The sequence below is a fragment of the Panthera pardus genome, unplaced genomic scaffold (assembly GCF_024362965.1).
Source record: "Panthera pardus isolate Hobbes unplaced genomic scaffold, ASM2436296v1 HiC_scaffold_17, whole genome shotgun sequence".
Taxonomy (NCBI): Eukaryota; Metazoa; Chordata; class Mammalia; order Carnivora; family Felidae; genus Panthera; species Panthera pardus.
In genome coordinates this window covers 108,071,087-108,093,045 of record NW_026526732.1, presented here as the reverse complement: position 1 = coordinate 108,093,045, position 21,959 = coordinate 108,071,087, and the positions used below count along the sequence as shown (strand labels likewise).

General features: G+C 45.5%; 2 protein-coding genes across 3 annotated transcripts; both read left to right on the top strand.

Annotated features, from left to right (window-relative positions):
• The first annotated feature begins 3,334 nt into the window (after nt 1-3,334).
• On the top strand, nt 3,335-4,874 carry NKAPL (NFKB activating protein like). The gene has a single exon (XM_019437089.2). The coding sequence runs from the start codon at nt 3,447-3,449 to the stop codon at nt 4,656-4,658; it is 1,212 nt and encodes a 403-aa protein (XP_019292634.2). The 5' UTR covers nt 3,335-3,446; the 3' UTR covers nt 4,659-4,874.
• A 7,554-nt stretch (nt 4,875-12,428) lies between these two features.
• On the top strand, nt 12,429-20,163 carry ZSCAN26 (zinc finger and SCAN domain containing 26). Of its 2 annotated transcripts, none has more exons than XM_053905356.1 (4): nt 12,429-12,451; nt 14,632-15,111; nt 15,434-15,551; nt 18,839-20,163. In XM_053905356.1, exons 2-4 carry the CDS (start codon nt 14,692-14,694, stop codon nt 19,738-19,740), a joined length of 1,440 nt encoding a protein of 479 aa, XP_053761331.1. In that variant the 5' UTR covers nt 12,429-12,451; nt 14,632-14,691; the 3' UTR covers nt 19,741-20,163. The 2 variants fall into 2 exon arrangements, with proteins under 2 accessions (XP_053761331.1, XP_053761330.1); XM_053905355.1 differs by lacking the exon at nt 12,429-12,451 and adding an exon at nt 12,458-12,633.
• Nucleotides 20,164-21,959: the final 1,796 nt, after the last annotated feature.

Genomic DNA, 21,959 nt, shown 5'->3' with positions numbered 1-21,959 from the left:
TTCTTAGTAATAAGTATAGATGGTGACAAACTAATGTTATGTGCTTACTGCTGAGATACCATAAGAATTATATTCCACCCCTGTGATCTGCCAAACAGAATTACCCTAAATCTAATCATGAGGACATTATCAGATAAATTCAAACTGTCGGACATTTTACAAAACAATCACCCCAGACTCAGCAAAACTGTGTCAAGTAATATTTAAAAAGTGGATGTAGAAGTGTAGGTAGAGAAACTATTCTAGATTAAACAGACTAATAAGTAATCACAATCAAATGCATTTAAGGAAACTTGACTGAATTTTAATCCCATTTTAAAGACATTATTGAGGGGTGCTTGGGTGGCTTGGTCGGTTAAGCGTCTCACTTCGGCTCAGGTTATGATCTCCCGGTTTGTGGGCTGAAGCCCCACAGTGGGGCTGGAGCCTGCTTTGGATTCTGTGTCTCAGACTCTGTGTCCTCCCCCATTTGTGCTCTGTTGGCTCTCTTTCTCTCAAAAATAAAAAAACATCAAAAAAATTTAAAGACATTATTGGAACAATTGAGGAATTTTGAACATATCCTGCATATTAGATAACACTACCTAATATTTAATGATAATATTAAATTTCTTTAGAATAATGATGGCATTGTGGTTGTGAAGGAGAATTGTCCTTAGACATTGATTAGTGGAGTATTTATGGGTGAAGCATCATAATGTCTAACTTTCAGTGAGTAAGAAACACAATCTTAACAATTAGTGAATCTAGGTAAAGGATATGCCGGTGTTTAACTTTTCTGTAGGTTTGAAAGTTTTTTTTTAATATTTGGGGGAAATTTATGTAAAACAATTTTGAGAAATTTTGAGAAAGATCTTTCAATACATTTCTGTGCTCTATCTGAATGGATATTTGCTCATCTATAAGTAAAATTAAGAAAATAAGAGACTCTCACCACCAAAAGTTATGGTAGGCATTTATTTTTATTCCTATTGTCATATTTTTTACACCACTGCTTTCTCTACTAAATCAGAGGTCAACAAACTACTGCCTACAGACCAAATTGTTCCCCTGCCTGTTTTTGTATGGCCTTAGCAAGAAATTTTATATTTTTAAATTATAGGGGAAAAATCAGAAGAATAAAAGTTTGTGATATGTGAAAATTAAAGAAATTCAAATTTCAGTGTCTATAAGGAGTTTTATTAGAACACATTCATGTTCATTTACATATTGTCTATAGCTGCTTTCACTCTACAGTGGTAGAACTGCAATTCAGCAAAATATTATTCCTCAAAAAATTTTTTTATACTCTTAGGGTGCCTGGGTGGCTCAGTCAGTTAAGTGTCCAACTTCAGATCAGGTCATGATCTCACAGTTGGAGAGTTTGAGCCCCGTGTCAGGCTCTGTGCTGACAGCCTGGCGCCTCCTTTGGATTCTGTCTGTCTGTCTCTCTCTCTCAGTCCCTCCTCTGCTTATGCTCTCTCTCTCTCTGTCTCTCAAAAATAAGTAAGTGTTAAAAGTTTTGGGGGGCGCCTGGGTAGCTCAGTCAGTTAAACATCCAACTTCAGCTCGGGTCATGATCACACAGTTTGTGGGTTCGAGTCCCGCATCACACTCTGTGCTGATAGCTTGCAGCCTGGAGCCTGCTTCAGATTCTGTGTCTCCCTCTCTCTGCCCCTCCCCCGCTCACACTCTGTCTCCTTCTCTCTCTCTCTCAAAAATAAATAAACATTAAATATATTTTAAAAAATTTATTCTTCCCGTTAGAAGACCTGTGTTACAAAAATGTATTTAATTATATATTTTAACAAAATTAACTTTTATTCAGTTTCTAATCAAATACTATAATACTTTATTTTCTTTCATTAAAAAACGTAAGTATTTACAATTTTATCAGTTTGGGAAGACAAACAGAATAAAAATGGAGAAAAGTGATCCAAAGACAAATTCAATGATAGAATAAATATAGCCTATTTAAATGCCTGCCTGGCCCTGTTGGCTGCTGCCGGAGTGAATTCTCAGCCTCAGAATTAGCATAGTTCAAAATCTCCTTCAGCTTCAAAACGTCCAAGGGAGAGATTTTGGTGACTTCAAAGAAGATCTGGTGAGAATACTTGGAATGCAGAGTCTCCAGCTTATTGCAAGGACACAAAATCAGCAGGATGTTCAACTGGTTGATCAAGGGGTGAAGATCAGAGGTCTTGTAGCCACCGTAATACTCAATGGTAGGAGCCCAGTGTCTGAACTTTTTCACGTAGACGGCCAGGAGGAAGGAGTCAGCAGCTAGCTTGGAAGGGCTTTCCAGGATATAGTCCTATTCCTGCAGTCATCTCACAGATGAAGGGGCACGGGGTCAATGCCTTCCTGCTGGCATGGAGATACTTAGTATATCTGCACAGGAAGTGATAGGCGATGGGAATACTGATACCAAGTTTGAGAGTTTGCGGTTTGCCAACTTCCATGCATCTTGCTGATAAATATATAAAAATCTAATTTTATCCTATTCGATTTAATCTCCCACTTCACTGTTTAGAGTCTTAGCATCAGGAAAGCACTTATACCTAAATTCTGATTTAGTTTTTGTCACTTTCCAAGTCTGTTAAATAACTGAGGTCAACTTAACTACAGACAACCAAGGTGATGGTAATGCCTATGTACCTTTTAAGCTAAGAGGGAAATGATCTTGCATGAAATGCTAGCCATTTCAGACAGTGAACACAGTGTATGCATAAACTGGCTCCCAACCACAAAATTCCTGAAGAAATTAACCAAATTAGGAGACATCTACAAGACTGGGTTGGATGCTTCCCTGCATTTCAAGGGTAGAAACGTCTGTGAATTTTAAGAATTAAAATCATGCCTCTGGTCTTCACTTGGCTCAGAGGCTGAGCTTAAACTTTTTGATTCCAAAAGTTCTGGTGCTTGCTTCCAGTAGGAACAAGTGGGGTTTTGAAGTCAATAAACGTGCTTCCGCCATGAAACTGGTGGACAGGTTCCTTTCTAAGGGATCAACAAAAGGAGCACGGGAAGTAAGGGGCTCCCACCAAGGGGTGACGATAAAGAGGACCGAGGGGAGCATGGAGACTTGAAGGGTATCAAGATGGTGAAAGGCGAATACCCAAGAGGAGTAGGAGACGTTTGAACAGTATAAGGGTCACTGGCGCAAATTCCTCTGCGTCCCCGAGGGCCAAGGGCAGCGCAGGCAAATCGGAACCACGAGAGGAGCGGCGCATCTCCACCAAATGCCCCAGAGAAACCTTACGGCCTGACGCCTTCCGCCCTCGCCCGCGCGCCACGCCTTCGCCTACCAACCCACCGGAAGCGGAAGCCTTGCGGGCACCGTTGCTGACGCGCCTGCGTGGGCACCGTTGCTGTGGCGCCTGCGTGGGCGGCAAGTGCCGGCCGTACGCAGTCTCCGTGGCCACTGCTCGGCGTTGGCCGTTTGGTTGCCGGTGGAGGCGTGGCTCATGGCCCCGGTGTCCCAGTCCCGCTATCCCGAGGACGCCGCCGGCTCTCGGAGGCGGCGACGCAGCTCTGTGGGGAGCCCGCCGTGCGCGCTGGCCAGACGCTTCCCTTGTGGAGGCCGCTCCCGCTCTCACTCCCGCGGCCGCGAGGGCCTCAGGCCTTCGTGGGGGGTGTCGGGCGTTGGCGACCCGAGTCCGCTGGGCCGATTTGAGTCTCGGGCACAGCCTTCGGGGCCCCGCAACTACGCGTTCTCGTCCTCTTCCGTCCACTCTGGCGGATACCGCTTCCATCACCACCGCTATGCGGGCGACCTGCAGTGGGCCAAAGAGTATGAGAAGGAGAAGGAGGAGAGCTATCATCAGAGGTGGCTGAAAGAGAGAGAGAGGATTGGGGAGCTGGGAGCTCCTGGGGTGTGGGGGCTCTCTCCAAAGTTTCCTGAGCCGGATTCTGATGAACATACCCCAGGGGAGGATGAAGAGGTAAAGAGTCAGGAGACCAGCAGTTCAGATTCCAACTCCGAAGAAAAGGGGAACACCAGTCGTTCAAAAAGCAAGAAAAAAAGAAAGAAAAAGTCTAAAACGAAACATAGGAAACATTCTGATAATAGTGATAGTAATTCAGACTCCGACATTAATTCTAGTTCTGATGATCAAAAGAGGGCCAAAAAAGCCAAGAAGAAGGAAAAGAAGAAGAAACACAGGGCAAAAAGAACCAAGAAAAAGAAGAATAAGAAGACTAAGAAAGAATCCAGCGACTCAAGCTTTAAAGATTCAGAAGGGGAGTTGCCAGAAGATACCTGGATTGAGCAGTCAAAGATTACAGATGCCATGGATCTAATAGGTCCAGAAGCACCTGTAATACATATCTCTCAAGATGAGAAACCTTTGAACTATGGCCATGCTCTGCTCCCAGGTGAAGGTGCAGCAATGGCTGAATATGTGAAAGCTGGAAAGCGAATCCCACGAAGAGGTGAAATTGGGCTGACAAGTGAAGAGATTGCTTCATTTGAATGCTCAGGTTATGTCATGAGTGGTAGCAGGCATCGTAGAATGGAGGCTGTACGACTGCGTAAAGAGAACCAGATCTACAGTGCTGATGAGAAGAGAGCTCTTGCATCCTTTAACCAAGAAGAAAGACGAAAGAGAGAGAATAAGATTCTAGCCAGTTTCCGAGAGATGGTGTACAGAAAGACAAGAGGGAAAGATGACAAGTAAGGACTTTGTGTTGTACAGTGGGACTTTAACAACAATTTTATGTAATCAAAACAATATGAAAAGACTTAACGGTGCTACTGTATCTATGATGTTAGAAAGTCCTTCAAGAAAAAGCTGCTGAGATCTGTATTTTTAACTTAATATGTGCACATAGTTTAAAAAATATTCAAATGCTATAGTAGAAGTTAATAAAAGGTCTTTCACCCTAGACACTAATTCTTCTCCCCAAAGAAATCTTTTTGATGTCTTTTATGTCTGTTCATAAGTTCCGTGTCTATGCAAGCATATTTCAGGATAAAGGCTGGAGATATTAACCTGAAGGTTATTTTCCCTGTTGCTCTGATTTCTCTCTCTCTTGAAGGGCCTTATGGAGCCCTTCATTTGCCCCAAGGAAGACCAGAAGAACCCCAGAAAGAAGAGAGGATTCAATTGAATGTAGACTTCTGGTTGCAATTAACAGCTGGTGTTAAAAAGTAAAGATTTACTGGCTCATGAAATTGCAAAGTCCTCCAGGAGAATGGGTGTCCTGTGTGGCTTTATGCGACTTTGGCTTTCTTCTTCATCATGGGTCATTTTCCTCCTGAGGCTAGTTTCCCTTAAATAACAAAAAGGCTGCCAAAGGTCCTGGATTTGATTATATACTTCCTGGTCCACCTCTGAAGAAAGAACATTTCTGTCTTGGCATTCCAAATAAGAATCCTGAGATTCACCCTAATTGGATTAGCTTAAGTTACATGCCTACTCTCAAAAAAATGTACTGTTGCCATGGAAATAGGCCCACTCCTGGAGCTATAGGTATAGTCAGTTTATAGGCTACATACATGGGGAAGAACTGGAAGGCAGATAGGCAACGAAAAAATGCCAAATATAGTTGTGAATGATTTCTAAAAACCAATACATGTGCTGAAAGCCAAAATTTTGCTGAAGCTTGGTTTTGAATATTGGGGAATAGCTGATTGGAAGGGACATAGGGTTTATCCATAAAATAGATACAAAGAAGAAAAGATGAAGGTCCATGGTGCTTGGGTCTTCCAAAGAGTGGATTAGCTGCCACCTTAGACTAAGAGGACAAGGAAAGAAATGAGAAGGTATAAAGAAGAATGCAGTTGGTGGAGCTCATGGAAAGGAGATCAGGAGGGACCTCATGGACAACAGAGTTGACATTGAGAACCTGGCTAGCACCAGTACTGGAGAAGACTTTAGAGTGAGCTCCACTCATGGTCTATCATAAACCTTTGTTTTTATCAAGTGACATCTGCCTGAATTTTAAGATTTCATTTCATCACTAGGCAAACTACCTCATTTGAAAAGGGGCCCTGTGGTGCACCTGGGTGGTTCAGTTCAGTTAGCATCCACTCCACCTCTTGATTTCAGCTCAGGTCATGATCCCAGGACTTGGGCCCCATGTCAGCCCCATGTCAGGCTTGGGATTCTCTCTCCCTCTCTTTCTGCCCCTCTCCCTGGCTCATGCACTATCTCTTAAGAAGAAGGGGAAGTAGAAGCGAGGAGAAGGAGAAGAAAAAAAGAGTAAACTCCCTTTTCAAGGCTCAAGACCCTACTAAGCCCCACAGAACTGAAGGTGAAGGGGTTCTAGAATCTCACAGGCAGTGTGATGCGGAAGGGCACTTTCGTCCTAGTAGATGACATTGACACCGGACCACACTACCTCGAGAATTTCCCCAAAGAGGGTTGGGCAACACTACTAAAAACCAGTGTTACATATGTATATTTCTATTTTTAGAAACAAACCATACAGCATTACATGCATGGACTTAACACCTTGCATTTTTCACTTAATATATCTTGGAGATGTTGTAATCAGTGCATATAAATCTACCTTATTCTTTTTAATTAATGACTTCATAATATATTGAATGAAAGGACCATATTTTATTGGATGTTTAAGATGTTTCCTATATTTTGCAATTACACAGTAGTGTAGTGAAAATCTTTGTGGATATGGCCACTTAGAAGTAGAGTTCTTGGATCAAAAGGAAAATATTTATTAAGTGCTTTTCTTTTTTTAAATGTGTATAGTGTCTTCTTTTTTTAAGTTACTTATTTATTTTGAGAGAGAGCACTGGGGCGGGGCAGAGACAATCCCATGCAGGCTTTGTGCTGTCAGTGCAGAGCCTGATGCAAGGCTTGAACTCATGAACTTTTGAGATCATGACCTGAGCTGAAACCAAGAGTTAGATGCCTAACCGTCTGAGCCACGCAGGTGCCCCTAATAGGTGCTTTTTATATACTAGGGACTATGCTGGCTGTAAACCAGAGAGCAAATTAAGTTTGATCTTTGCCATCACAGAATTTTACATCCTACTGGAGGAGACAGGCCTTTAAAAAACTAACAGACAATATGTATTAATTGCAGTATGCTGTGAAGAAAATAAAGGACTAGAGACAGTAATTGGGGGACATTTTTGAAGGAGTGTTCAGGAGGGGCACCTGGGTGACTCAGTCGGTTGGGCGTCGGACTTCGGCTCAGGTCATGTTCTCACGGTTCGTGGTTCCAGCCCCGAGTTGGGCTCTGTGCTGACAGCTCAGAGTCTGGAGCCTGCTTCCAATTCTGTCTCCCTCTCTCTGGCCCTCCCCCACTCACGCTCTGTCTCACTCTCTCTCTCAAAAATAAATAAACATTTTTTTAAAAAAATTTAAAAAGGGTGTTCAGGAAAAGTTTAAGAATGTCACGTGTAAGTTGTATGTGTTTTTACATTTTAATAGGATTGCAACATTGCTTTCCAAATAAAATTTACCAGTTCTCACACCTTATCATCAACAATATTGTACTTCTAAACCTTTTGATCTTTGCCAATCTGATGGGTGAAAAGTGGCATTTTATTTTTTTATGTTCATTTAAGAGCAAAGTTGAGCATCTTTTCATATATATATATACATGTATATATACATGTATATATATATGTATATATACATGTATATATGTATATATACGTATATATATGAGTCCTATAATTTTTTTGGTGTGTGTGTGTGAAGTACTCACATAGGCTTTGTCCATTTTCCTACTGGCTTGTTGGTCTTTTCTTATTAATCATAAGAATTCTTCAAATAATAAATTATCTCTCTCTCACATGTCTTGGAAATATTTCCCCTCTTGTCTGCCTTCTGAATAGCTTTTCTGGGAAACACTTGATCATATTGTTCTTTAAGGCCCAAAGATTCCCTAATACTAGCCAATTAAATATCTTTGTCTTTTTCACTTGGCAGAAAGATGCAGCTGAGGAGCTGTGCCTTCTGAGAAGTCAAGGCAGAATTAGAGGGTTTTGCCAAAATGATAAAATACACACAATGCAACACACAGTGCAATGCTCACAGCAGAGTTCCCATGACAGTATTCCGTGCCGTCAGTAGGATTGACTTGCTGGTTAATGTTGTTATTAGGGTCCTGCCAATATATCTGCCTTAAAACAAGACTGTGAGATTTATAATTTGATTACAGATCATGTTGTCTCAGGGGAGATAATAAAAGGCAGTAGAACTTTTTTTCCTTTTTAAGTAGTGTTGCCCAGAGTACATGGTTGTGGGTTGTGGAATAGAAGAAAAACAGAACAACAAAAAATGTGTCATATTTAGGCTTCAAAAACCATCAGAATCATTGTTTACTAAACTCTACTCAAGGAGCCAGTTGAACAGATCAAATAGCTTGAATTAACCACCAGAGTTACACTGAGGGTTTTTATTTTATTATTATTATTATTATTATTATTACTACTACTTTATTTAAGAGAGAGAGTAAGGGGAGAGGGGCAGAGGGAGAGAGAGGGAGAATCTTTTTTTTTTTTTTTCAACATTTATTTATTTTTGGGACAGAGAGAGACAGAGCATGAACGGGGGAGGGGCAGAGAGAGAGGGAGACACAGAATCGGAAACAGGCTCCAGGCTCTGAGCCATCAGCCCAGAGCCTGACGCGGGGCTCGAACTCACGGAGTGCGAGATCGTGACCTGGCTGAAGTCGGACGCCCAACCGACTGCGCCACCCAGGCGCCCCTTTTCTTTTTTTTTTTTTCTTTTTTTTTTTTTTTTTTGAGAATCTTTTTTTTTTTTAATTTTTTTTAACGTTTATTTTTTTGAGACAGAGAGAGACAGAGCATGAACAGGGGAGGGGCAGAGAGAGAGGGAGACACAGAATCTGAAGCAGGCTCCAGGCTCTGAGCTGTCAGCACAGAGCCCGACGCAGGGCTCGAACCCACGGACCGTGAGATCATGACCTGAGCCGAAGTCTGACGCTTAACCGACTGAGCCACCCAGGTGCCCCGGAGAGGGAGAATCTTAAGCGGGCTCCAGATCAACCTGAAGTCCGACTTGGGGATCAATCCCACGACCCTGGGGTCATGACCTGAGCTGAAATCAAGAGTCAGATGCTCACCCAACTGAGCCACCCAGGCACCCCTACACTTAGTTTTATTCAGTACTGAGAAACAGCCCAAGAAAGCAAATTAGATTGGCTACTGCTGTTTAATTACAATCCATAAATTTTGTGAGACATCGTTAATTTTACCATGAGCCATTATTTTATGACTTTGGGGGATTATGTAAAATAGTGTTTCACGAGATATAAAAACTCCTCCACTGGAATAAGGGGTTCTAATGAGGATTTTGCGGTAGATTTTCTCCTTTTCTTCACCTTCTCCTTCTTCTTTAGCACAAGAGGAGATATTTTCTACCTATAGCTATAAGCAACTTAGGGAGTAAGAAATTATTAATCTGGCAAATAGCTGTCTTTTTATTCTTAACAAATTCAGGGGCATTTTTATGAGAATCCTTGTAAGATTTCACGGTCTTGAGGGAGGGTGTTTTTTTTTTTGAGATGTATATGGTTTTGGCATATAAAGGTAGTATCCATCTATTCCTATTTTATTAGGAGTTTCCCCTTTTAATCAGAAATGCATGTCAAATTTTATTAAATGACTTATTAGCATTTAGGGGTCATAGGATTTTTCTTTATTTGCCTATTAATAAGATGGTTTAAAGTTATAGATCTCCAGGCGCCTGGGTGGCTCAGTCTGTTAAGTGTCCAACTTTGGCACAGGTCACAATCTTGAGGTTCATGGCTGCAAACTCTGTGTCAGGCTCTTAGTTATCAGTGCGGAGCCAGCTTTGATTCCTCTGTCTCCCTCTCTCTCTGCCTCTCCCCGACTCTCTCTCTTGAGCATGCGCGCGCTCTCTCTGTCTCTCAAAAATAAATACACGTTGAAAAGAATTATAGATTTCCTAATATTAAACTATGAATTAAATTTATTGGACTCATTTGTAGGTATTTGGTCGTTTGTACCACTCACTGGTCACATAATTTTCTATTTAAAATTCAGAATAATGATGGGGCACCTCGGTGGCTCAGATGGTTAAACATCTGACTCTTGATTTTAGCAAGCCCTGTGTCAGGCTCCTCGTTGGCAGCACAGAACCTGCTTGGGATTCTCCTCTCCCTCTCTCTCCCTGCTCGCACTCTCCCTCTCCCAAAATAAATAACTAAACTTTAAAAATTTCAGAATAATAATATCTTGCTGTACGGGTGGAAGCAGAGAGAAATGCAGAAAGCATCATTACAAAAAGATAACTGCTAATCTTATGCTATAGCACGGTAGCATGACTTGTAACGCAATTGTGCCTCTAGTGATCATATAGAAAAGGAAACTTATTTTGAATATCTTAAGAATGGACCTGATGAAAACATACAGACCACCATTTTGTTTACAAAAATAAGGATAATTCTGGGGGTGCCTGGGTGGCTCAGTTGGTTGGGCGTCCGACTTCAGCTCAGGTCACGATCTCGCGGTCCGTGAGTTCGAGCCCCGTGTTGGGCTCTGTGCTGACAGCTCACAGCCCGGAGCCTGCTTCAGATTCTCTGTCTCCCCCTCTCTCTGCCCCTCCCCTGCTCATGCTCTGTCTCTGTCTCAAAAACAAATAGTAACATTAAAAAAATAAAAAAAAACAAAACTAAGGATAATTCTGGAAAATGAAAATCTCAAGTATGAAAATTGATTTTTGTTATTAGCAACATGTAGACTATCCTGGTAAAAGTAGCATTTTTAGGGGCGCCTGGGTGGCTCAGTCAGTTGAGCGGCCGACTTCGGCTCAGGTCATGATCTCACGGTCCGTGAGTTCAAGCCCCGCGTCGGGCTCTGTGCTGACAGCTCGGAGCCTGGAGCCTGTTTCGGATTCTGTGTCTCCCTCTCTCTGACCCTCCCCCATTCATGCTCTGTCTCTCTCTGTCTCAAAAATAAATAAACGTTAAAAAAAATTTTTTTTAAAAAGGTAGCATTTTTATTTATTCTCATCTACATCTACCCCTTCCAAAAGATACAGACTACATAAAAATGCGCACCTTGAATTTTGTAAAAATACTTTGTTAACCTGCATTACTGGTTTTGATTTTCATGGGATATCCAATACAATGCCAATAATCTGAGCCTTGATACTATGAGTGACATTTAAGAAGCCAGCCATTGTAGGGAGTTTGAAAGGGGCAGTAAATGAGTTAAGATCTTTACTTCCTTTTTTAAAACTTTTATTTATTTATTTGTTTGTTTATTTATTTATTTATTTGAGAGAATACGAGAGGGGGAGGGGCAGAGAGACAGAGGGAGAGAGAGAATCACAAGTAGGCTCCATGCTGCCAGCACAGAGCGTGACATGGGACTTGATCCCACAAACCGTGAGATCATGATCTGAGCTGAAATCAAGAGCTGGGCTCTCAAGTGACTGAGCCACCCAGGCACTCCTATTTACTTCCTTTTTAAATTAAATTTTATAGTTATCCCTTACATAATTTGTGTAAAATATATAAGCCCTTCGTTAGAAAGAGAGAAAATCAGACATGAGTTTTCTGTTCAAGAAAAAATGTTAAGTTCTAATTAGTAAAATATTTGCATTCATTGGATTTGTTTGCCTTAGGAAGTTTTAAAGTGAACATGTTTCATTGCTACTTTAAAAGATACTTCCAAGCTTCTGGCACCCAAGGAGGAAAGGGTAACTCTCCTTGTCACAATGAAACGTGTTTTGTTTTTTTTTTTCTTTTGTTCTGATCATTTCAATGCTGAAGACACTGAATAAATTACCTGTCATAAAACAATGATTAGTCTGATATTTAATGATTTTTCAAAACTATTAACTAATCAGACGTTTGTTTAGATTTTTAAAAGGACTTATCTCATTCAAAGACTCTAAATACAGTTTTTGGTAAAATGAACAAGAGGGAATATTCTGTATTCTTCTGTAGAATTTTTGGTAAAGTGATATCTAATGATTTTTCCCCTGAAACCTACATTCATTGCAAAGTATTGTAGATTATCCTTTTACAGTAATAGACTGAAATTTCATTACCTTAAATATTCCAGTCCAAATACATTTTCATTGTTCAATTTAATCTTCAGATCTTTGCTACTATGAAAAAAGGGGAAAAACCCCATGCGTTGACTTTTTTTTTTTGGCCATTGTGTTTAACGACTGTTTAAATCGGGGAGAAATGGAAAAGTATGTGACCGTGTTTAATTTATGAAGCAGCAAAGTGGAAACGACGGCTCGTCAGGGAAACACTGAACTGGGCTAGCCTGTTTTTATTTGAAGGAAATTAAGTCCGGCTTAAAAAAGAGAAAAGCTCGCGCGCGCACCTGCACGCCGCGGTAGGGCGGGTTGAGCCGGACACCATCGAGCCGCGGTCCTCCGCGTGCCTAGAGCGGAAGCGACGTCGCGCTGGGGAGCGGGTGTTGGCGCTCGGCGCGTAGCGCAGACGGTGCCGAGCGAGCGTGGTGCGCCTGCTCGTCAGCTGTCGGGTGCGTAGTGTCACTGCTGGGGCTTGGGAGGGCCTGCGGCCGAGACTGGGGGGCAGTGGGGCCCCGGGTGCAGGGAAACGCTCGGCGACGAAGGAGCCGGGCGGGAGATGTCCGCTGAACGGGGCACAGCGTCGGCTGCACAGGCGTCGTCCCCTGAGCGCAGTATTAAATCCCTATCGAAGGTAAGCCTCGGAGGCTGGTACTGGAGCAGAAACCTGGAGGACATGGTGAGACCGATGTGGCCTTTGGGGGACGAGCTTTCAGGCAGAGGGAACCGCCTGCTTGACGCACCGGAGGAGTAGCCAGGCCACCAGGCCACCGTGGGCGGGGCTCGGTGTGCGGGGTGGTGTGGAGGTTTTGGGGGGCATCTGTACTTGGGGACTCACGATGAGATGAGACCCGAGGGGCTCTTGAACCAGAGAAGTGGTCAGTAGCGGCCAGATTGCTGACCTACCTGGAAGGCGGAGCCAGCAGGCTTTGCTGTTGGAGCGGATGTGCATTGTGAGAAAGGAGGCAACGATCAGTCCAAGGGTTTGGCCTGCGGCTGCAAGAGCTACTGAAGGAAAGATCTGGGCTTGAGCTTTGGGACCTTGTGTCAGTTATTTAGCTGTCCGTGTCCCGGTACCTTGCTCTGTACAGTGAAATTTGCACTCGTGCACTCGTGTCTTGATGCAGTTGTGTGAGGATTAGATGCAGTTGTGTGGGGATTAAATGCATAACTTTCGTAAAGTACATACAACAGTTATGGGGCGCCTGGGTGGCTCAGCCGGTTAAGCGTCTGACTTCGGCTCAGGTCATGATCTCGCGGTTCGTAAGTTCAAGCCCCGCGTCAGGCTCTATGCTGACAGCTCAGAGGCTGGAGCCTGCTTCGGATTCTGTGTCTCCCTCTCTCTCTGCCCCTCCTCTGCTCATGCTCTGTCTCTGTCTGTCCCCAAAATAAATAAAACATTAAAAAATTTAAAAAAGTACATGCAACAGTTGTGCTGGCTTATTGTTTCATTATGCTGAGACATGAAGGGTGTGTGGGCACAAATGAGAAAATTGGACGATGAGGAGTGTTCCAGGAAGGAGTAAGACGTGGGAGGACCCAGGAACAGGAGAGCATTGAAAGTCTGAGGAACTGAAAGTTCACTAGTCATAAGAAAATTTTAATTTTTTTTTTTTTTTTTTTTTTTTTTTTTTTTTTTTTTTTTTTTTTTTTTTGAGAGAGAAAGAGACTGAATTCAAGCGGTGGAGGGGCAGAGGGAGAAGGAGACACAGAATCCGAAGCAGGCTCCAGGCTCTGAGCTGTCAGCACAGAGCGAGAAGTGGGGCTCGAGCCCACAGACTGGGGAATCATGACCTAAGCCAAAGTCGGACACTTAACCGACTGAGCCACCCAGGTGCTCTGGATTTGACTTTTTGTATCTTAGGTCCATTTTTTGACCAAAAGAAAAAAACATATATGTATGTATTAGCTGGGACTTACCATGCACACATCCTGGACTATATAACAGCAAGCTGTATTTGGAGCCTAACTGGGTTTTATAGCTCTTTTTAAACCTAGGAGCCATTTTTCACAATTCATTTAGATGTCTGTGTAATCCAGAACAATACTTTTTATTTTTGTGAAATCGACTGTTTTGAGGAGTCCGTGTCTTTTTTTGATAAGCTTCCTTTGGGATTTATCAGAAAGTCTCCTCATTATTAGATTCATGTTAAATATTTAGTGAAAATGCTGCATAAGTGATAAGGCAGAAGGTCAGTAGTTGTCTGTTGTTGTTGCCAGGCTTGATCATTTGATTAGGTTTGTGGCTGCCAGACATCTCCATTTATTTCCCTTTGTAATTAATACACAGTTAGCATGATGATTCTTTGAGACCGTGAGAATGCCCTTTTACCCAGTTCTTTTGCCCAGTGCCTTTGCCCATGTGGTCCTGGATTCAGTTGGTTATTTCATCAAGCTGCAAAATGGTGGTTTTTCAGATGTGTTATTCCTGCTCTGTCAGCCGGCAATCTTCTGTAGAACAGAGTTTTCTCATTCTGTATGTGTGTTCCATTTTTAGGAATGGTTGTTTCAGAGAAAGAAAATTTGATAGCGATTGTTGCAAATGTATAAGCCCAACCAAGGCGTGTTGCTGTTGTTATTATTGTTCCTACTACTGTTATTGTTTCCGTGATTCTTGGTTTTACATTTTCAGGAGGAGACCATCAAAAGGAAGTTTTCTGAAGCAGAGAGAGCAAACACGCTGACACTGGGGATGGCGACAGCACCGCTTGGCACCCGTTCCCCAGCTCCTCTGAATCTGAAGAAGGAGGTGCTTCGGACCACGAAGGGGGATCCCCACTCTACTGGGGAACAGGGAGTCCGGCTGCCGGGAGACGGCACAGGCCCGGGGCAGGAGCCGTTGTGCAAACAGTTCAGGCAGTTGCGCTATGAGGAGACCACAGGGCCCCGGGAGGCGCTGCGCCGGCTCCGCGAGCTGTGCCGCCAGTGGCTGCGGCCCGAGATGCACAGCAAGGAGCAGATCCTGGAGCTGCTGGTGCTGGAGCAGTTCCTGACCATCCTGCCCGCCGAGCTCCAGGCTCGGGTGCGGGAGCACCATCCGGAGAGCGGGGACGAGGTGGTGGTGGTTCTGGAGGATTTGCAGCCAGAGCTTGGAGACGCAGGAAAGCAGGCGGTGAGGACCAGATGTGCCCTTTTGCAGGAAAGCAGGAGTTGGGACCTGGGGCCGGAGGCGAGGGCATGAGCTGGGCACCCGGGGACGGCCTGCGGAGCTCCTGTTCGGGTTCTTTCCAGTCCGGTGCTCAGAGCCATTGGCTCGTCCCACGGTGTCACCTGCTGTCCCCTGGGAGGGACCGGCCGTGCTGCTTCCCCAGCCTCTTCTTTGTCCCCTGGGCTTTCTCCTTCTTCTTCTCACGTGGGAGTGTCTCTCTGAACAGCACTTTCCTCCTCAGCCCACAGGTCCCTAACTGTCCCTGCATGTCCCCGCATGTCCCTAGGACCCAGGCCAGGCTGAAGAGCAGACGATGCTGGCGGGGGCGGCAGCCCCGGTGGAAGCAGTGCGGGGGCGGCGCGCCCAGCCGGAGCGCGAAGTTCTGGAGCCTGAAGGAGACAAGGGTAAGAAGCAGCTGCATCTCGGGGCGGGAGAGAGGGGGGGCATCGGCGTCCCTTCCAAGGCCCCGCTGTCGTGTTTGTCTTGAGGTGGCTCTGTCGAGGTGCGGTGTCCACGTGGTGGAGTCCACTCTGGGAGTTTGGTCCGTTTGTCTCCTCAGACAGGAAGGCAGTCCGTGACGCAGTCACTGCCACAGTCAGGACTGGAGGACTCTCGTCGCCCCACATTTCCCCCCATCCCTTCCGTGGTGTTTGTGTTCAGCCGAAACAGGACTTCTCCTGCCCTGGCCTTCTCCTTCCCTCCTTCGCTGCGGGGGTGAATAAAGAAAGGATGGCTGGTTTCTCACCCAGCCCGTGCTCCATTGCTCATTTTTTCTTGTCTCCTTCAAATTACTGTATGGTTATCACTTTTATTTCCAGATGTCACCTAGGTTAGTTTTTACTCTATTGTCTTCGTCGTTGAAATCCGCCTTTCGTGTTTCTGTTGCTTACATTTCTCCCCCTTGCAAGTCCGGCCTTGCAATCCTGCTTCCTGCTACTTGTGTCATCTCAGTGCTTCGCTGGGATTCTTACCTCCTGCTCCTTCTCCATCATTTACACTGTTAGATTCATTAACGCTCTTCCCGTCCCTAAAACCCTTCAGTGAGCTGAGTTATGCTATTTTTTCTACATGTTTTTTTTATCATTTGAAAAATTCCATGATCAAAAGGAAGAAATAAAACCAAGAAGAAACCTACCACCTGCAGTGACTTCCAGCAGGCAGTGAGAGAGGCCTCCCTGGCAGTGGTGTCTACTGCCTTCTCAGCCTCACATCTATGAGCGTGACCTTACCAGTTTGCTTGAGACTTTTAGCACTGACGGTTCCATGTCCTGGGAAACCCCTGAGTCCGTTCCCCTATGGCCCCCTCACACCACGGGTCCCCTTAGTCCAGATGAATCAGGACGGTCCGTCCCCCTGTGGTCCCATCACACCACGGGTCCCCTTAGTCCTGAAGGAATGAGGATGGTCTGTCCCCCCGTGGCCCCATCACACTGCATGTCCCCTGAGTCCTGGACAAATCAGGACTGTCCTTCCCCCTGTGACCCTATCACACCGTGGGTCCCCTTCATGCTGAGCTACATTCTGTTTCCCATTTGCTCCTTGCTGTTTGTCTCCTCTGAGTTTCTCCTGCCACGTTTCTTCTGTCTGGAGTAATTTGTCCTCGCTTTCCCTAATTCGTACTCCTCCTTCAGGGCCTTAGACCTCCCTTTCTCAACCTTCCCAAGGTCCCCCAAACCTGGACGACTTTTCTGTGGAAAAGGACCTGTGTTCCTAGAGCTCCAAGATTTCTCCCATTTGACCACGTCGTATTGTTGCTGGTTCATGTCTTTTTTTCTCCTGCCAGAAAAGGGCAGGACATTGTTTTGTTTCCTGAGTCTGCTGTGGCTCCTGGGTCGAACAGACCCTCAGTAAATGTTTGATGAATGGCTGATTGTGATTCTAAACCTTCTTTTACCTTCTTTCCACCTCCCCTGTTCAATTTCTGAGTCTGTTCAAAGGTCCGCCTAATGGAAATTTGCTGAGCAAAGTAGCTGAAAGAGAGGGGCCTGACTTTTGTGAACAGCCTTGCGGAAATGAATTTAGGCCCTGTCATCCATGATGGGCACTATTTGAAATGCAACAAGTAAATGCAGTCACAGGAGATCCTTGACGCTGTTCCTTGCCCTCTGGGTCTGTTGAAAAATGCTATTTTACACTCAAAGTTCAAGTTATTTTCTGGTTTCAAGACATTCCCCTCTTTTTAGTGCTTATGTCGTTATATCATGGCTGGTAAAGGATCGCTCTCGTCTTCCTGTAACCCCTCCCTCCCCTGTGGGCGGCCTCCCTCCTGCAGAGGGCCTACACACACAAAGTGACTTGTCCCGCTGAATCTTCCTGCCCCACAGGGGACCCACGGTCTCTGGCGGCTCCTTGCCAGTCGTCCGCATTACACGGACTCTCGCATGCTCTCACCTTACGCTGCCTGCTGCTTTCTGTGGCTCACACTGATGAGCTCGCATTGGCTGGTTATTCGTGCTGCCTACAATGGCTCCTGCCTGTCGTTCTCGCTTTGCGTCTTTGTTCTCACTCCTGTCCTCTTCACCCGCCTGTGCCTGCGGGCCTGAGCTTAGGTGTTATCGGCAGACATGGCTTACGGTCTTTCACGTACCAGAAACGTGAGCTAATTATCCCAGCACCGAGGTCCCCTGTCTCGTTGAACTGCACAGGAAGGCAGCTGCTGCTGTCCAAGGGTATCGGGAAAGCCCAAGACACTTTCGTCAGCTTCATGTCACCCGCAAGGTCTTGTGGTCCAGTGGTTTTGATTCACTGGAGGACACTGAGCCCAGAGGGTTTAAATCACCTTTCTAAGATTACACAGCTAAGCAGTGATACAGTGGGCATTGTGTCCACGTTTCTTCATTTCCGGTGCTTTCCCTTACGAGCCCCAAGGTCCTCAGTTGACCTCACTTTAAAAAAAATTTTTTTTAAATGTTTATTTATTTTTGAGAGAGAGAGGGGGAGGGAGAGAGACCGTGAGCAGGGAGGGGTGGAGAGAGGGAGACCCAGAATCTGAAGCAGGCTCCAGGCTCTGAGCTGTCAGCACAAAGCTCGATGCGGGGTTCGAACTCATGAACTGCGAGATCATGACCTGAGCTGAAGTTGGACGCTCAATCAACTGAGCCACCCAGGTGCCCTGACCTCATTTTTTTGCACTCCAGCTGACAAGCCATTTTGAAGAATGTATAGGCAGGCCTTTTAAGACTGTTTCCTTGTTTGCTAACTGTGTGCTGTGTATATCACATATAAAGTTCAAACCAATGGGGATAAGCTGCCTCCTACCACAATCCCCATCCTCCCCCGAGCAGCCACTGTTAATAGTTTCTTGTGTCCCCTTGCACGTATGTCCTGTTCAGACACACACAACCACAGCATTTGTACCAGCACACACGGCTTGATTTAAATTTATTCCTCCTAGGGGCGCCTGGGTGGCTCAGTTGGTTGGGCGTCCGACTTCGGCTCAGGTCAAGATCTCGTGGTCCGTGAGTTCGAGCCCCGCGTCGGGCTCTGTGCTGACAGCTCAGAGCCTGGAGCCCGTTTCAGATTCTGTGTCTCCCTCTCTCTCTGACCTTCCCCCATTCATGCTCTGTCTCTCTCTGTCTCAAAAATGAATAAACGTTAAAAAAAAAAATTTAAATTTATTCCTCCTAAATGCAGGTTCCTTTCCCAAAGCATCAAAAACCAAGTAATTGGTGATATATGTTTAATGTTTCAGGTGAGAAGACCAGGGTTGAGAACGGGAAGGTATTTGCAGAGACAGACTCTTGTGGAGGAGTGGGATCAGCCAGGAAAGTATCTGAGCCCGTAGAGCCTCGTTCTGAGGAATCTCACTTGGAAAGGCAGCGGGTCGAGCCCAAGGAGAAGCCCGAGTATAAGTGCTCAGAATGTGGGGAGGGCTTCACCCGCCCCTCGGACCTGGTCACACACGAAGGCGTGCACACGCGAGGGAAGCTCTGTGAGTCTGCGGCACGTCACGGTACTGGTCTCATTGGACGTCAGAAAATCCGCTCTCGAGAGAAAGGTCATCAGTGTCACGAGTGTGGGAAAGCCTTTCAGAGGAGTTCACACCTTGTCAGACACCAGAAAATCCATCTTGGCGAGAAGCCTTACCAGTGCAAAGAGTGCGGGAAGGTCTTTAGCCAGAACACAGGCCTCTTGGAACACTTCCGGATCCACACTGGAGAGAAGCCTTACCTGTGCATCCACTGTGGGAAGACCTTCCGACGCAGCTCTCACCTCAACCGACACCAGAGAATCCACAGTCAGGAGGAGCCCTGTGAGTGCCAGGAGTGTGGGAAAACCTTCAGCCAGGCCCTTCTCCTCACCCACCACCAGAGGACCCACAGCCACTCCGGAAGCCATCGCTGTAATGAGTGTGGGAAAGCCTTCAGTCTGACTTCAGACCTCATTCGACACCATAGGATTCACACCGGAGAGAAGCCGTTCAAGTGTGACATTTGCCAGAAAGCCTTCCGCCTAAACTCCCACCTGGCTCAGCACGTGAGGATCCACAAAGAAGAAAAACCCTATGAGTGTAACAAATGCGGAGAAGCCTTCAGGCAGAGGTCGGGGCTTTTTCAGCATCAGAGATATCACCACAAAGACAGTATGGCTTGACGGGGCGTCCTCTCTGCGGAGACCATCACAGACAGGATGTCGACAAGCAAACAGCACGTCAGGAAGAGTCACTGCGGCCAATTCTAGCCTCACAGAACTCACTGGGGGGGGGGGGGGGACACGGGAGGCTGTGCACATCCACTTGTGCTCAGCCTTGGCCCATAGAGATCTGACCCTAGAGGGTACCGTGGGAACAAGAGCATTCTTTACTGCAGGACTTCTCTGAGCCTTTAACATGGTAAACGCTTGATTGTGCATCTCCAGGTGGTAGGGAGCCTCATGATTGAGTTAGGGCTTTGAAGTAGCAGCAAGTCACATATCCACAGATTTATAGGCTTAAACGGAACAAGAGCAGGTTGATAATTTTACATCTGGTGCAGCAACAATGCCTGTAAAATAAAACTAACGACATTTGGAAATATACCACTCTTAAAGGTGTCTTAAAGTGCAGGTTTAATGGTGGACATTTTCCCCCAGTGGTTTTACTAATCAACCCCTACTGGCATCCCCCCACCCCGCACCATCTGCAGAAGCATTTTAGAAAGCAAAGATGATCTAATTTTACCATTTCCCACCCCTAGTCTTGCTACAATACTTCACTCATTCAGGTTAGAAATCCAGGTTAAACTATGGGAGAGATTTTATAAGTCATGTGAATGAACAGTGCTGAGTGAATCCAGGTAGTAACTGTCTTACTTGATACAAACTTCAGTATCAGGATAGTGGGTCCTCCATAGACCCTGTTTAGGAAATGGGGAAAGAAATTAGACTGTTTTCCTTTAATACTGATGATGCAGTTTAAAAATTTTTTTTGTAATGTTTGTTTTTGAGAGAGAGACAGAGCGTGAGCAGGGGAGGGGCAGAGAGAGGGAAACAGAGAATGCAAAGCAGGCTCCAGGCTCTGAGCTGTCAGCACAGAGCCCGACATGGGGCTCGAACACACGAACCATGAGATCGTGACCTGAGCTGAAGTCTTGCGCTTAACCGACTGAGCCACCCAGGCGCCCTGATAATGCAGTTTTAAAATGTTGCTTGTTCTGGAATTCTTTGGAAGCAAACAGTAAAGTCAGCTGGGAGGAGATCATGATCTTTGTACTGTGAATACCAAAATGTCATGGAAATGATAAGAATAGTAAGCTTCAGGGAGTCCACTCATGAACCATCGTCACTGCTTGCTGATCGGCAGTAGCTGCTTAGGGTGTAGTGTCTGGGAAAGACTTTACTTAGTCTGCCACAGGAGCGAGGCCTCGTGTGTGGCTGAGGATCTATCTAGTTCAGCTGCATATAGATTACGGAAAAAAAGTAGGAGTGATTTCATGGAAGCTTGTTTTTCTCTCAGAATAATCTGGAGATAAGCAGTCCAGGACTGATAAAGTGGTTCCATGACACCGCTAGGGACCCTCCCTCTGCTTTTCTGTTCCAACATGCTAGTGCACACCATCAGCCCTTGAGGTGGTCACATGGTCCTTGGTGGTGCCAAAGCTCCAGTCATCACATGCAAGATGCAGACAGGTGGGACAACAGATCCGTCGCAGTTAAGCCAGCCTTCTGCAAAAAGCGTCCTGTAAGTACATATGTTGCACGCCAAAACTTAGGAAAGGGAGTCTGGAGAGTGTCTTGTTTTGGGTTGCAGGGTGCCCAGCTGAAAATCCGCCTTCTGTCACTAAGAAGAAAGGGTAGCGTGAAGGCCAGAACAGACACTTGGCAGTCTTTGACCCACTTCCTTTTGTCCTGCATCCGGCTGTATGCATTCCAACTGAGAGCAATGTCCTGGGGGAGGACAGAATCTGTAGGAGAAGCAGTGCAACGTTTTAAAATTTTATTTATATTTTGAGAGAGAGAGAGAGAGCATGTGCAGAGGAGGGGCAGAGAGAATCCCAAGCAGTGCAGAGCCGGACATGGGGCTTGAGCTCATGAACCATGAGACTGTGACCTGAACTGACCAAGAGTCAGACGCTTAACTGACTGAGCCACACAGGGTTGACCCCAAAGCAGTGCAACTTTTTTTTATTAAAGACATTTTTTTTAATGTTTATTTTTATTTTTTTAACATTTACTCATTTTTGAAAGGCAGAGAGAGACAAAGGGCGAATGGGTGAGGGGCAGAGAGAGAGGGAGACACAGAAACAGAAGCAGGCTCCAGGCAGTGAGCTATCCGCACAGAGCACGACACGGGGCTCAAACGCTCAGACCACAAGATCATGACCTGAGCCGAAGTC

Coding starts and splice junctions, on each gene's coding strand:
- ZSCAN26 (XM_053905355.1), top strand. CDS start 12,559: ATGTCCGCTGAACGGGGCACAGCGTCGGCTGCACAGGCGTCGTCCCCT. Junction 12,634..14,631: donor GTATTAAATCCCTATCGAAG/GTAAGCCTCGGA, acceptor TTACATTTTCAG/GAGGAGACCATCAAAAGGAA. Junction 15,112..15,433: donor GAGACGCAGGAAAGCAGGCG/GTGAGGACCAGA, acceptor GCATGTCCCTAG/GACCCAGGCCAGGCTGAAGA.
- NKAPL (XM_019437089.2), top strand. CDS start 3,447: ATGGCCCCGGTGTCCCAGTCCCGCTATCCCGAGGACGCCGCCGGCTCT.